General features: G+C 36.8%; 1 protein-coding gene across 3 annotated transcripts in view; it reads left to right on the forward strand.

Moving 5' to 3' along the window:
- Positions 1 to 16,667, forward strand: part of FNBP1L (formin binding protein 1 like) — a 123,387-nt gene that overhangs the window by 78,183 nt on the left and 28,537 nt on the right. For all 3 annotated transcript variants that reach the window (XM_088835507.1, XM_055401486.2, XM_055401487.2), the window contains exons 3-5: positions 8,238 to 8,291; positions 9,567 to 9,714; positions 10,371 to 10,433. In XM_088835507.1, the coding sequence (XP_088691633.1) occupies positions 8,238 to 8,291; positions 9,567 to 9,714; positions 10,371 to 10,433 (265 nt within the window). The remainder of the gene's footprint in view (positions 1 to 8,237; positions 8,292 to 9,566; positions 9,715 to 10,370; positions 10,434 to 16,667) is intronic.

The raw sequence follows: 16,667 nt of genomic DNA on the forward strand, positions 1-16,667 counted from the left end.
ACCATATTCACCTGATCTCTCGCAAACCAACTACCACTTATTCAAGCATCTCAACACTTTTTGCAGGCAAAACACTTCCATAACCAGAAGGAGGCAGAAAGTGCTTTCTAAGAGTTCACTGAGTCTTGCTGCATGGATTTTTATGCTACAGGAATAAACAAACTTCTTTCTCATTGGCAAAAATGTGTTGATTGTAATGGCTCCTATTTTGATTAATAAAGATGTGTTTGAGCCTGAAAAAGAGAAAGTTGCTCAGTCGTGTCCAATTCTTTGCAACCCATGGACTATACAGTTCATGGAATTCTCCAGGCCAGAATACTGGAGTGGGTAACCTTTCCCTTCTCCAGGGAATCTTCCCGACCCAGGGATCGAACCAGGTCTCTCGCATTGCAGGCAGATTCTTTGCCACAAGGGAAGCCCAAGAATACTGGAGTGGGTAGCCTGTCCCCTCGCCAGCAGGTCTTCCTGACCCAGCAATTGAACTGGGGTATCCTGCATTGCCGATGGATTCTTTACCAACTGAGCTGTCAGGGAAGCTCAGTTTGAGTGTTTCAGCCTAGTTATAATGATTTAAAATTCACGGTCTGAAGCTGCAATTACTTTTGCACCAACTTGATAGTATGATTTGTTCGCACTTTACAAATGATATGGTATTTATCACCTGTTCAGTCCTGGGTGTTCATTGGAAGGACTGATGCTAAAGCTGAAGCTCTAATACTTTGGCCACCTCATGCGAAGAGTTGACTCACTGGAAAAGACTCTGATGCTGGGAGGGATTGGGGGCAGGAGGAGAAGGGGACGACAGAGAATGAGATGGCTGGATGGCATCACTGACTCAATGAACATGGGTTTGGGTGAACTCTGGGAGTTGGTGATGGACAGGGAGGCCTGGCGTGCTGTGCTTCATGGGGTTGTAGAGAGTCGGACACGACTGAGCGACTGAACTGAACTGAAACAGTAATTGGAACTTGTTTTTGTTCAGTCGCTCAATCCTGTTTGACCCTTTGCAACACCACAGACTGCAGCATGCCAGGCTTCCCTGTCCCTCACTATCTCCCAGAGTTTGCTCAAACTCATGTCCATTGAATCAGTGATGCCTTCCAGCCATCTCATCCTCTGTCATCCTCTTCTCCTGCCTTCAGTCTTTCCCAGCGTCAGGGTCTTTTCTAATAAGTCAACTCTTTGCATCAGGGAGCCAAAGAATTGGAGCTTCAGCTTCAGCATCTGTTCTTCCAGTGGATATTCAGGATTGATTTCCTCTAGGATTGACTAGTTTGATCTTGTCTAAGGGACTCTCAAGAGTCTTCTCTAGAACCACAACTGAAAGGATCAATTCTTCGGTGCTGAGCCTTCTCTATGGTCCAACTCTCACATCTGTACATGACTACTGGAAAAACTATAGCTTTGACTATATGCACCTTTATCGGCAAAGTGATGTCTCTGCTTTTTAATTCGCCATCTAGGTTTGTCATAGATTTTCTTCCAAGGAGCAAGTGTTGTTTAATTTCATGGCTGCAGTCACCATCTGCAGTGATTCTGTAGCCCACGAAAATAAAGTCTGTCACTGTTTCCATTTTTCACCATCTGTTTGCCATGAAGTGATAAGAACGGATACCATGGTCTAAGTTTTTTGAATATTGAGTTTTAAGCCAGCTTTTTCATTCTTCTCTTTCACTTTCATCAAGAGTCTCTTTAGTTCCTCTTTGTTTTCTGCCATTAGGATGGTGTCATGGGCATATCTGAGGTTATTGATATTTCTCCTGGCAATCTTGATTCCAGCTTGAGCTTTATCCAGCCTCACATTTTGCATGATGTACTCTGCATATAAGTTAAAATAAGCACGGTGACAATATATAGCCTTGACGTACTCCTTTCCCAATTTGGAACCAGTCCATTGTCCCATATCCGGTTCTAACTGTTGCTTCTTGACCTGCGTCAGGTTTCGGTGGAGGCAGGTAAGGTGGTCTGATATTCCTATATTCAAGAATTTTTCACAGTTTGTTTTGATCCACATAGTCAAAGACTTTAGCTTAGTCTATGAAGCAGAAGTAGATGATTTTCTGGAATTCCCTTGCTTTTTTTGTGATCCAACAGATGTTGGCAATTTGATCTCTGCTTCCTCTGCCTTTTCTTAATCCAAGTTGTACATCTGGAAGTTCTCAGTTCACATACTGTTGAAGCCTGTCTTGAAGGATTTTGAGCATTACCTTGCTAGAATGTGAAATGGGTGTAGTTGTGTGATAGTTTGAGCATTGTTTAGCATTGCCCTTCTTTGGAATTGGAATGAAAATTGACCTTTTCCAGTCCTGTGGCCACTGCTGAGTTTTCCAAATTTGCTGGCATATTGAGTGCAGCACTTTCACAGCATCATCTTTTAGGATTTGAAATAGCTTAACTGGAATTCCATCACCTCCATTAGCTTTGTTCGTAGTGATACTTCCTAAGACCCACTTGACTTCACACTCCAGGGTGTCTGGTTCTAGGTGAGTGATCACACCATTGTCGTTATCCAGGTCATTAAGACCTTTTTTGTACAGTTCTGTGTATTCTTGCCCACTCCTCTTAATCTCTTCTGTTCTGTTAGGTCCTTGCCATTTCTGTTCTTTATTGTGCCCATCTTTGCATGAAATGTTCCCTTGGTATCTCTTAATTTTCTTCAAAAAAGTCTCTAGTCTTTCCCACTCTGTTGTTTTCCTCTGTTTCTTTGCATGGTACACTTAGGAAGGCTTTCTTATCTCTCCTTGTTATTCTTTGGAACTCTGCATTCAGATGGGTGTATCTTTCCTTTTCTCTTTACCTTTCACTTTTCTTTTCTCAGCTATTTGTAAAGCCTCCTGAGACAGCCATTTTGCTTTTTTGCATTTCTTTTTCTTGGGGATGGTTTTGATCACCCCCTTCTGTACAGTGTTATGAACCTCCATCATAGTGCTTCAGGCACTCTGTCTCAGATCTAATCCTTTGAATCTATTTGTCACTTCCACTGTAAAATCATAAAGGATTTGACTTAGGTCATACCTGAGTGGTCTAGTGGTTTTCCCTACTTTCTTTAATTTAAGGCTGGATTTTGCAATAAGGAGCTGATCTGAGGCACAGTCAGCTCCAGGACTTGTTTTTGCTGACTGTATAGCTTATCCGTCTTCAGCTGCAAAGAATATAATCAGTCTGATTTTGGTATTGACCATCTGGTGATGTCCATGTGTAGAGTCATCTCTTGTGTTGTTGGAAGAGAATTTTTGCTATGACCAATGTGTTCTCTTGGGAAAACTTTGTTAGCCTTTGCACTGCTTCATTTTATTCCAAGGCCATACTTTCCTGTTACTCCAGGTATCTCTTGACTTCCTACTTTTACATTCCAGACCCCTTTGATGAAAAGGACATCTTTGTTTGGTGTTAGTTCTAGAAGGTCTTTTAGGTCTTCATAGAACTGTTCAACTTCAGCTTCTTCGGCATCAGTGGTTGGGACATAGACTTGGATTTCTGGATATTGCATGGTTTGCCTTGGAAATGAACTGAGATCATTCTGTCCTTTTTGAGATTGCATCCAAGTACTGCATATCGGACTCTTTTGTTGACTATGAGGGCTACTCCATTTCTTCTAAGGGATTCTTGCCCACAGTAGTAGATATAGTGGTCATCTGAATTAAATTCACGCATTTTAGTCCGTTTTAGTTCACTGATTCCTAAAATGTCAGTGTTCACTCTTCCCATTTCCTGTTTGACCACTTCCAATTTATTTTGATTAATGGACCTCACATTCCAGGTTCCTATGGAATATTGAATTAGAACTCAGAGCCTCTCAGATGTTGAAACATTAAAAATGTAAAGGTGATTGATGTGCCTTAAAATATTTTTTTACATTTTACTTCATTTAGAACTGTGAAGTGCAGTTTAATAAAAGTGAATTAATGTTTTTTGAAATTATTTGGAAAGCTTATAATTTTCACTGAAGTTCAGCTATAAACATGACAAAAATAGAATGGATAAATATTAATATCAGGAATTTAAATATAAGTTAAGTAGTATGATATATTTAATACCACATAGAATATATAGGGAATACTGTAATTTTTAGAGAAGCCCGTTAAATTTAGAAGCCTTCTCAGACTACTGAAGAGTGTTAGTTCTGCTGTATCTGCATGATCCTAAGGTACTGAGAAAAGATGAATGAAAGACACATGCATCAAAGCAAAGTAGTAGCTTATCTATGACATCTGTTATAATTTCTATGATGTGTGTCTGTATAAAACTTTAATTCCTGATTTATAACACAATACTCAAAACGTGTTACATGTAAAAACTACTTTCATAATTGGTTGCTTGGAGAGTCTCTGAATTTAGAAGTGAGGGAAATTTTTTTCATAAACAGCAGCTTAGGGAAACTGACACTAAGGGCAGATTTTTAGAAAATTTTTATTTTATATTGGAGTATAGTTGATTAACAGTGTTGTATTAGTTTCAAGTGTACAGCACAGTGATTCAATTACACATATAAATGTACCCATTCTTTTCCTTTTCCATTTAGTTTATTACAGAGTATTGAGCTGAGTTCCCTGTACTATAAAGTAGGTACTTATTGACTATCTGTTTTAAATATAGCATTGTGTACATGTCAGTCTCAAACTCCCAATCTATCCCGCCCCCTCCCTTGTCTCTCCTGGTAACTAAGTTTTTCTCTTAAGTCTGTGACTCTGCGTCTGTTTTATAAATAAGTCTTCTGTAATAAGCGATATCATATGATATATGTCTTTCTTTGACCTACTTTTAGTATGATAATCTTCAGGTCTATCCATGTTGCTAAAACTGGCATTATTTCATTGTTTTTAATGGCTGAGTAATATTCTGGGGTGGGGGTGTGTATGTATGTATAAACTTTATCCATTCATCTGTCAGTGGATATTTAGGTTGCTTCCATGCCTTAGCTATTGTAAACAGTGCTGCAGAGAACATTGAGGTGCGTGTATTTGTTCAAACCATGTTCTTCTCTGGATATATGCTCAGGAGTGGGATTGCTATATCATATGGTAGCTCAGTTTTCAGTTTCTTAAGGAACCATACTGTTCTCCATAGTAACTGCACCAATTTACATTCTCACTAGCAGTGTCAGAGAGTTCTAAAGGCAGATTTCTTGAGAGATTAATTGCCTAAAGTATTTTTAGTTTAGGAGCAACGTGCATGTTTTACCCATACATACTTAATGTAAGCCAGAGATTTATTTGACCTAATAAGCATATTATGTTAAAAATTCAAAACAGGGATTTGTGGGACTTAGTAACCAATCACACCTTGGAATGAATTTTTGCTGACTTTAGGCTGTTTTCTTAGAAAGCCCGACTGAGATCAGATGCTTTGAGGAACATTTTTTTTTTTTTGAGGGGATAAATTCTCTTGGTATGCTTTTATCATAACTTTTTTTTAATTAGAAAAAATTATAATACATTAAATATGAATCACTTCTCAGTCCCTCTCCCTAGAAATATGATTAATAATTTGTTGTGTCATCATATCCTAGCAGAAGTTTTGATTTAGTGGACTACAAGAACATTTTGAACTATGCTGTAGTTTCTCTAATAGCAGGGTTCACTTGGATGGAGTCTTTAGTGTCTTAAATATGGTTTCTAAGGGCTTTACTGGGCCTTGGGAAGAGTTGCCTGTAGCTGGGTAACTTCTACAGAAGAGATGCAAGAGCAGTTTTTAAAAATTGCTGTTTTAAGCTGGCATGCTCAAAAGGTAAACGTATTATTACTTTCTTCTTCCCCTTCCCTCTTGTGTTATAGATGCTCTTCCTCCCAGAAGCTCGAGGTCAAGTTAGTGTTGTTTAGGCTATGTTTAAGGTATGAGTATCTAAAGATTTTAGTGTTAATGTCTGTGGCAGTAGCCATAGTCTTTCAAGTTTCAGAAGCCCAAATTTTATTGGTTTTAGCAAAGGAAAAAAAATATGGCTTATGTGACTGAAAAGTTTAGGGATCTGGGTGCGCAGAAAAGTAAGAATTTCTTTTTTCTCCTGATTTTGCTATCCTCTCTGTTGATATAATTCCCAAGTAGCCTCTTTAGGGTTGTGTCCTATCAATTTAACTTTAGAATGAAGAGAACATAGTGATAAACAACAAGGACCTACTTACTGTGTAGCATAGGGAACTCAGTACAATATGCTGTAACAATCTAAATGATAAAAAAATTTGAATAAGAATAGATACATTTAAAGTTATAACTGGGCTTCCCTGGTGGCTCAGATGGAAAAGACTCTGCCTGCAATGTCAGAGACATGGGTTCGATCCCTGGGTCAGGAAAATCCCCTGGAGAAAGAAATGGTAACTGAACCACTTTGCTATGCATCTGAAACTAAAACAACATTGTTAATCAACTGCACTCCAGTATAAAATAAAAATTAAAAAAGAGAACATCTCTTGCCAAGAATTTCAAGAGAAATTTTAGGATTGACTTCGGCATGGATTTATGGATCTGGAGATCTGGAAGTGTTCCTATGGGAGTTCCCTCATGGTCCAGTGGTTGAGACTGTGCTTCCATTGCAGCGGGACCAGGTTCAATCCCTGGTATGGGGAACTAAGATTCCAGGTGCCATAGGATGTAGCCAAAAAAAGAAAAAGGTGTTCCTGAACTGTTACATGTGGCCAGCACACCACAACTACATAGGCATGACAATAGAGGAGCCGTAGTTTAGGATATACTCAGTTGTACTAGAATAACAACTCCCAAATCTCATGGGCTGAGCAGAAAAAGCATATTTCTTGCCCATGCAAAGTCAGCCACAAGGCTAGGTAATAATGCTCTTGTAGTCCATGTGGTAACTCAAGAATTCATATTATTTTCATCTTGATCTTAACATGAAACTTCCACAGTTGCTTCAGCAGGGAGTGAGGAAGCCCGAGGTTTATGCATGAGCTGTAAAGCTTTAGCTTGGTATTTACACAAAAGTTACAGCCCATTATACAGAATTAGCCACAACTGGAAGTGTGCTGGAAAATGTATGAAATAACAAGGTCTTTTTGGTGAGCAGAAATGTGTCTGCTACAAACTGTTACAGAATAAAATAGCATAGTAAGTGACGTAGGTAGGCAAAGACAGCGTGTTGATTATAACCTGTAACTCTAAATAATGCTTAAAATGCTGATATACAAAAAACTGTTCAGAATTTGAAACTACTTGCTCTTTGGAATGTTCTTTGCCCAAGTTTGACTTGTTTTTGTTTAAAGTAATTTATGGATTCATGGTTTAAAATCACTGACTTTAAAAGTAATGTCTGGAATGTAATCAATTTATAGGTTGGAGACTGTAGTTATAACCATAATACCATGAATTAATCAATTACCTCATAATTACTAATTTCCATGAATATTATAGTTTAGTATATCTCAAATTATTTGTGATGATGGACTGCTGCTAAGTCACTTTAGTCGTGTCCGACTCTGTGTGACCCCATAGATGGAAGCCCACCAGGCTCCCCCTTCCCTGGGATTCTCCAGGCAAGAACACTGGAGTGGGTTGCCATTTCCTTCTCCAGTGTGTGAAAGTGAAAAGTGAAAGTGAAGTCGCTCAGTCGTGTCCGACCCTTAGCGACCCCACAGATTGCAGCCCACCAGGCTCCTCCATCCGTGGGATTCTCCAGGCAAGAGAACTGGAGTGGCTTGCCATTGCCTTCTCCGGATGATGGACTAGATTCTTTTAAAGTGTCTACTGATGCTTTTATAAAATATAAAAAATTTTGAATACTTGAAAAATGGTGTAAAAAGAGACATGAAATACCCTACATTTTTTGCTGTTAGATTCAACATTTATAAAATTACTCTCAACTTCTGTACTTAACTTGTTGTGGATAGGTAATGAAGAGTAAGTGGACTTTTACTTAGTCCATGGATCATGTTTTGAGGAGCATGCTATAAAGGACTGGTTAATGCTTTGCAAATACTGTCTCCTTGAATTCTCATATATGGGGTCGAGGTTAGTGTTACCATCATTTATAGGAAATGGGGCATAGAGAGGGGAGTAAATTGCCCAAGGTCATAACAGATGTCACATAAAACCCATATAGTCCAGTTTGACTCCAGAGTCTGTGTGCTTGTCTGCCTCTGATTTTGCAGAGATGAAATGATAATTATCATGTTACTGTCTTAATTGCTTTACATCATTAAATTCTTGGTTTGATGAAATTGGAGACTTTTAGAATATAAGTCAGTTTCGACAACAGCATTTTTAACAAATTTTTAAAAATCTTCCTATAGAAATCTGGTTAAGAAGTACTGTCCCAAACGTTCCTCCAAAGATGAAGAGCCAAGGTAAATTATATACCTATTTATTATTGCTTGTGAAAATTTAAGAGTATATTTTTGTTATTTAGTAAAATAAATATGCCATTAGCTTTTTATAAAAATTTTAACAAGATTTGTATCATAATAAAAAATTATGTTTATGAAGGAGGAAAGTACTATTTTTTCTTATGGGAATGTATTCTTCAGTAGGCTTGATGATAGCTTTTTAGAATAGTTGATGTGTGAGTTCTAAGTAATAGGTGGATTGGGACTCCACTTGAATGATGTAGTCTCCAGAAGAAAAGGGTATTTTTTTCCATACTTTATTTTGTAGCTGTCAGCTTGTTAGATTCTTGCTTTTGTTTTACAAATCATAAAACAATTTAGCTGGTTGGGTTAAAGGGGTAATGAAAAGGAATAGGTTTTCAGAGTAATTTTGGAACTCTGAATAAATGGTTAGGGATTGCCTACGAGCTTTTTGGCATTCTTACACAGGGGGATACATGGATGTTGTAAAATACAGAAACAAAAAGAAACTGGATGGTTGTAAAATGCAGAAACAAAAGAGACTAAACTTAAAACAGCTTTGTGTATGATTGTCAGTTATTTAGAGGATTCTTTGGTTTAGTGTTAATGGAGTCCTGTCTGAGCTGTGTGCCTTCAGCTTATGTAAGAGCGTTCCGGCAGTGTATTCAAGTAGATCTATACATTTTAATACAGTTATTTTCTTTGTCTCTCTCCTTCCCTCCACACACATTTTTTTTTACCCTTATTTCTGCCCCTTCTTACCCTCTGTGGTGCCAACCAAAGTGGCACTTCACTTCCATTCAGGATGTGGGCAGGCATACAGGCAGCTGTGTCCAGAGCTGATAGCAAAATTGTTCTGTAGATCACCCATCGAGATGCATTTGAGTGGTATGATTGGCAGGTTCTGTCCTGGAGAGCAAGCACATCATCTCTGCAACAGGCTCAGCTGCCAAGCCTAGGAATCCAACCAAGTTCATTCCCAAGCTCAGGCCAGTCAGTTGGCAACGTAAGAGATTCCAGTATGCCAAAAGAGCCTGCAGGTAGTATTCTTATTATTTTTTGACCCCAAAATCCTTTTATTTATAAATTATGACTACCTGGAAATATATAAACATGTACAACTTGAGCTTAATGCAGAGTTTAATTTAGAGCTAGTAGCTGAGATTTAGGGTGCATATGTTAAAATTGGTTAAGTGTCAGGTTTGATCTGTATCTCACAAAAATATTTGTAATGAGAATAAAAATAAATTTTGCCATTTTTAATGTTTTTGTCAGGTTTACTTCGTGTATAGCCTTTTTTAACATCCTTAACGAGTTAAATGACTATGCAGGACAGCGAGAAGTAGTAGCAGAAGAAATGGCGCACAGAGTTTATGGTGAATTAATGAGATATGCTCATGATCTGAAAACTGAAAGAAAAATGGTAATTTTTATCATTTTTGTACAGTTATAATAGCATATACAATATTTTCACAGAAATGAAGTAATTACTTTGCCTTTTAAAATTACGTATGTTCATTCAGCATGGACTGGTTTTCTATTTCACTACATTTCTTCTAGCTTAAATTATCTCAAGACATTCTTGCTAATTTGTGATCATTTTGGATTTAAGACTGAGGTTTGGTAAACTCTAGCTAGCAGGCCAACTCTAGCTTACTGCCTGTTCTTGTTTCCTAGTTACCATGAGCTCAGAATGCATTTTACATTTTTAGATACTTATATATTGAGGGTGGCCACTTTTGCATTACATTAGCAGAGTTGAATATTTGCAAGAGACCACGTGGTTTCCAACACCTAAGATATTTATCTGACCCATTATAAAAAACTTTTCTACCCCTATTCTCTATAATCATGTATTTTTCTAGAGATTATATGTCTTAAAGATTATATTTGAAGTATTTAAATAATATTCTAGGAAATGCATTTTAGAGTTTTTCTCTTCCTGAGTCTTGATAAAGTTACATAATTAGTACCTTGAAAAAAATTAAGTGAAAGTCTTTTGGGCGAGGCCTTTAGACTTTAATTGGTGTTTGAATGTAATTTTAAAATGTTTGTTTTTTTGGTTGTTATCACCTTTAGCATCTTCAAGAGGGACGAAAAGCTCAGCAATACCTCGACATGTGTTGGAAACAGATGGATAATGTGAGTTATAATGTTTTCATGTTTGACATAAATTTTTGTAGACTGATTTAGCCCTGAATTCTCTTATGTGTGTGCGTGCTCAGTTGCTCATTGGTGTCCAACTCTTTGCAACCCCATAGACTGGAGCCCTTCAGGCTCCTCTGTCCTTGAAATTTTTCATGCAGGAATACTCAAGTGGGTTGCCATTTCCTACTCGAGGAAATCTTCCCGCCCCAGGAAACAGACCCATGTCTCCTGTGTCTCCTACATTGGCAGGCAGATTCTTTACTGCTGTGCCACCTGGGAAGCCAAATTCTCTTGTTTCTTATCTGTTTGAGTTTACTATTTCTCATTGTAATATTCTTAATTTGACACTGATGTAAATACAGAATGTGAGATCATTGTGTCCATTTTCCTTTTTTTTTTTCTGTATGGTTCTGTACTTTGTACCAACTCCATAATCTTCAGGTATCTATAGACATTTAGGAACATTCTTTTTATCTTTGCAGTATGTTATTGTAAAGTATTGGTAGAGGATAGAAGTAATAAGAAAATAGTGATATATCTTAGAAGACCATTTGACTGAGATGGAGAGAACCTGGGTTCTAGTTCTACCTTTCCCTTAGCATCTGATTTTTTTCATGACTTCATTTTTAGTAAATGAAAAATGAAGACGGTGGACTAGATTATATAAAATGTTTCTTCCAGTTCACTGGATCTCTAATAATATAAATGTAAGATTCTAATCACCAGCGCTGATTGAGAATTCTTAGGTATATTAATAGTCTGTTTTCATTTTTGTTTTGATTTTTTTTCTGATTGGTTTCAGCAAGACTTTAAGGGAGTGTTTACGTTTATTAAATTAAAAATTGCCTTAACTAGCATCTTTAGTGCTGCCACCTAATGAATGTGTATGTGTGTGTGTCTTTCATTTGCACAAAATAACGAACTCCTACACTCAGGAGTTATTTGTTCCTTTAAAGACTGGAGTTGACACAAATCATTCCTGTTGATATGTGCTGACTTACCTTTAGAATAATTGTTACTAAGCAAAAGTTGTAAGAGTGATAAGAAAGCATCAAAAAACGTAGGAGATATTTAAGACATTAACATTAACATTGTGAAATAAAGGTGAGTTCAGCTCAACTCATGTATATTGAAGATACCACAATATGTATTGAATTTGATACAAGAGCAAATATGATAATGATCTTGTTTTTGTGGAGCTGAAGTCTAGTGAGAGACACACAAAAACAGTTTTTGTGTAATATGGAGAAATATATGCAGGATTCCTTTTCTAGTCAGATGTCTTCATGTCTAATCAAGGAAATTGTAAAATGTTTAACACATTTGAAATAATTGACAGAAGATTTAAAGAACTAGCAGGGATAGATTGAATTAGCGATGGAGTATTGAATATTGAGGGGAAAAAAAATTGACAGCTGTTAACCCAGGATAAACAAAAGAAGGCCCCAGTGACATTTAAGATGAGGGCAAAAGACAGTAGCCTGTGAAGAAGATTCTGAAGGAATGATCAGAGATTGAGAAGAGTGACGCATCAGAGATTCCAGGTCTCTCAGATTACAGTAACAAAGCATATGACTTTATAAGAACAGGGCTCAAAATCAGATTAGTTCCAGAGTTGGTCAGTAGCTCAGTGATGTCACCAAGATGATCTTTCTGTCTTTGTTGTTGTCTTGACCATGATATTTTCCCTCAGGCTTGTCCCTTATAGTCAGCAGTTGACTTAAGCAGCCAAACACCACGTCCTCATTCAGTTGCATGTAGAAGCAAGAAGGGAAGCATTTCTCTTCTGTTTGGTTTTACCAGGGAAAAGAAGCTTTCCAGAAAACCCCCAGCAGAATTCTTGACCATGCCCTGGCTCTGGGGTGGCTGGTAAAGCAAGTTATCATCTATTTTCAGCCTCCATACAGGGAGGTATGCTCTTCTAAGAATGAGGGAGTAGAAATGGCTGTTGATTAGTCTATGGCACAAAGGATGAAGAATGGAGAATTTTTTCTGTATCATACCATACAATGATATAATATCTTTCAGGGAAGGAGTATTTTTAATAGTATTGTACTCATGATTCTTTTGCTGTTGCTAGGGAATTATTAGGTGGTTTTTTTTTCATAAACAGTAAGACACTTATTATAAAAGTACTTTTGTATATATGCATTGCCTCAGATTATACCAAAATTAGTAGCTATAGCTATTCAGTTTGAAAACACAGCTCTGAACTGAGTTTCAGAGAATTCAGTGTGGAAATGTAATCTTCACAGGAAAGTGACATTCTGCATATTATGCATATTCAGATATATTTATGCTTTGAATAAATTTTAAGTATCATTTGATGTCTCATACTAATCAAAATAGTAAGTACATTTTAAACTTTTTATAATAAATTTCTTACATCAAATTTCTAAATTTGATGTAACTTACAGGTATTCCTGGTACTAGCTATAAGGTCTCGCTAAGCAAACGGTAACCCACTCCAGTATTCTTGCCTGGAGAATCCCATGGACGGAGAAGCCTGGTAGGCTACAGTCCACGGGGTCGCAAAGAGTCGGACACGACTGAGCGACGGGACAGAACAGAACAGAACTCAGACATCACTTGGCTCCAGAGGCATGCATGCTCATTCGCTTCAGTAATGTCCATCTCTTTGCGAGCCTATGGACTGTGGTCCGATAGACTCCTCTGTCCATGGGGATTCTCCAGGCAAGAATATTGGAGTGGGTTGCCGTTCCTTCCTCCAGGGATCTTCCTGACCCAGGGATTGAACCTGTGTCCCTTGGCAGGTGGGTTTTTTACCACTAGCACCACCTGGGAAGCCCTTGGTTACAAATACCTAGATATAACAGCTTAAAATATTATTGTATTTTAAGCTCAGCAGAAAGCTCTTACCTGAAAGGGAACTCTCTTAACTGCTGGAAGCGAAGGATAATCTAAAAGCCAGAGTAATAGGTGTAAGAGGTGATACAATGGCATTTGAAAAGTGATTCCAGAGGTGTTGGGGTATGGTTTACAGGACCTTGGGATTTAGTACTCACACAAGGACAGAGTTTAGGTTTTAGCTCTGTGTGAAGAGTTGGAACTGAAATCCCTGTATAAAGTTTGAATCTTTGAAGGGTTAAACCTTTAATGAAAAGTGGCAGGAACTCTGGACAGGCCAAGGGGGAGACAACAAAGAACCTTGTCTCTGAAGGTCAAGGAGTGGGAGGTATCCTGTGAGAAGGTTAAACCTTTTGACCTTGTAGTTAATGAGGTTTGCACTATCTGAATAGTTTTGTAATGCCCAAGACAAAAAATGGACCTTGTAACTGGTTAGGTAAACAGAAAATGTTGACATCCTCTGCTTTCTTCTTAGTAATTCTCAGAATATAGGTAGCAAGGTATATGTTTTCAAGACAAGAAGTTGGAAGAGTTTCCTCTGTGGAATTTAATTAGCTTGAGAGGAAAAGACTTAAAAATATAGGCACCATGGTTTCTCCAAGGAAACTGCTAGTTTTTAAAATAAGAAGAGCAGATTGGCAGAAATCTCCAGACGTAAACAGCAAAGTATACAGAAAAAAAAAGCAACTTTGAAAAAACTGACTGTGAAAGAAAATAGAAATTAAAAATGGAAAGCAAACAAGCAAAACACCCAGAACTATTATTAACATTTTTGTAGGGAATAGAGAAATGATTACATTCATGAAATAGGAACAAGATACTATTAAGAAAGGAACATACAAAGAACAAAAAAGAACTTTATGAAAAGCTCACTGGAAAGAATGAAATTGAAGAAGTCTTAATGTAGAACAAAATGACAGAGATTGAAAATATTAAAAAAAAAATAGAATTGGAGGCCTCATCCTATAGATTGATTTTCAAGATGGGAATCATCTTAAAAAATAGAAAACGTAGAAAATGGATAGGGAAAATTAATTCAGGAAGAAAATTTTCCCAGAATAGAACAACATGAGTTTCTATTTTCCAGGTGCCCAGCACAGTTATAAGACATAGCTTAATGAAATTTCAGAACAGTTAGAGGGAGATGATCCTACCAAACTCCAGAAAGGAAAAAACAAAATATAAAATAAATATGTTTTATGCAAACGATCAGGGATCAGGAAGCCAGAAGATAATGAAGTAGTACTTTTACATGTCTGAAAGAAGACAGTTTCCTACTCAAGAGTTTCATACCCAGTTAAACTTTATTAAAAGAGATGTAAAGGCATTTTCAGTCTTGGAGACTCAAAAAATTATCTCCCACAAACCGTCTTTTAGGAAGCTACTGCTGAATGTGTTCTAGCAAAACAGAGAAATGAACCAAGAAAGGGGAAGGTGTAGTGCTAGAGATGAATTCAAATTAAGGGAGAGTTGAAAGCGATCCCCAGGAAATGGTGAAGGGAAATCCCAAGGTAACAGTAGGCCTAGTTTGGTGATCAGTCCAAATTTCAGCAGGCTAAAAACCTCTTGAATTCTTGATTTCATTAAGAAAATAAAATTAATAGAATTCTGAATGTATTTGAATTAACTGAGGAGAGGTTTAAATATCTGGGGACACCAGGGTTAAATTAGAGAAAAGTACATTGGAAACTAAAGCAACATTTTAAGAAAGAGACACTGATTTCAGGATAAAAAATGTACACAGGAAAGTAAATATATCACATGTTGAGTTCTGAATAGCTTTTGCAAAGTCATGGTAATTTGAATTAAATTTTAAAAAATATAGGAGCCATTTTGTGCAGATGGTATTTCGGGACACATGGAAGAAACAACACAAAACCAGTTTGGAGGGATGTTTCCGTATTCTAAGCTAAATTGGGATCCCATCAAAAAAAACAAGCAAACATCAAATCAATCATCAAAACACATAAAAACCAAACAAAAACACCGAACAAACCAAAAAAGTCCTGCTTAAAATGAGCTTAAAATAAAAAATTGCAAAATACATGTGATTATTTTTATTTTAAAGAGATTGAAATGCATAATAAATATTAACTCAGTTATGCCTATAATTTTTTCTTTACAGTCTTATGATATCAGATGTTTGAAGTGCATGGTTTGATTGTGATAGTAAAATTTCTTTTCTAATTTAGAAAAATTTTACTTTTAGTATTCAATTTTATACATTACACAGTAGCAGCACCTTAAATTTATTTTCTTTTTTAAATTGGGGTAGAGTTGGTTTATAATATTGTGTTGGTTTCAAGTGTACAGCAAAGTGATTCAGTTTTATATATATGTGAATTTTTCAGATTATTTTCCATTATAGGTTATTACAAGATATTGAACATAGCTCCTTGTAGATCCTGTGGCTTATCTGTTTTATGTATAGTAGTTTGTATCTGTTAACCCATCTCCTAGTTAACCCTCCCCCCCTTTCCCTTTTGGTAATGATCAAGTTTGTTTTCTGTGTCTGTGAGTCTGTTTCTGTTCTGCATATATGGTCATTTGTATTGTTTCTTAGATTTCATCTATAAGTGATATTATATAATATTTGTCTGACATACTTTGTTTAGTATGATATTCTGTAGGTCCATCCATGTTGCTGCATATGATAATATTTCATTCCTTATGGCTGAATAACATCCATTGTGTATATATATATAGCACATGTTCTTAAGCCAGTTGTCTGTTGATGGGCATTTGGGTTGTTTCCATGGCTTAGCTATTAATATTATAAATGGTGCTGCTATGAATATTGCGATGCATGTATTTTTTCATCTTTTCTGGATACATGCCCCAGGAGTGCACTGCTAGATCATACAGTAGTTCTGTTTTTAGTTTCTTGAGAAAACTGCATGCTGGTTTCCACAGTGGCTACACCAATTCACATTCTTACTGTGTAGAACATTTCCCTTTTCTCCATACCCTCCTCAGCATTCATTATTTGTAGACTTTCTGATGATAGTCATTCTCAACAGTGTGAGATACTTCTTTGTAGTTTTGATTTCCATTTCTCTAATAATTACCTATGTTGAGCGCCTTTTCATGTATCTGTTCACCATCTGTATGTCTTCTTTGGAGAAATGTCTAGATCTGCCCACTTTTTGATTGGGTGTTTTTTTTTTTTTTCTTCATTTTTTTAAAATACTGAGTTGTATGAGCTGTTTGTATATTTTGAATGTTAACCCCTTGTCAGTCACATCATTTGCAAACATTTTTTCCCATTCCATAGGTCTTTTCATTTTGTTGATTCTTGTCTTTGCAAAGGCTTTTAAAAGTTTGATTAGGTCCCATTTGTTTATTTTTTGCTTTTACTTC

This window comes from Moschus berezovskii, chromosome 4 (assembly GCF_049115385.1).
Source record: "Moschus berezovskii isolate FMDL1 chromosome 4, NW_MosBer_1.0, whole genome shotgun sequence".
Taxonomy (NCBI): Eukaryota; Metazoa; Chordata; class Mammalia; order Artiodactyla; family Moschidae; genus Moschus; species Moschus berezovskii.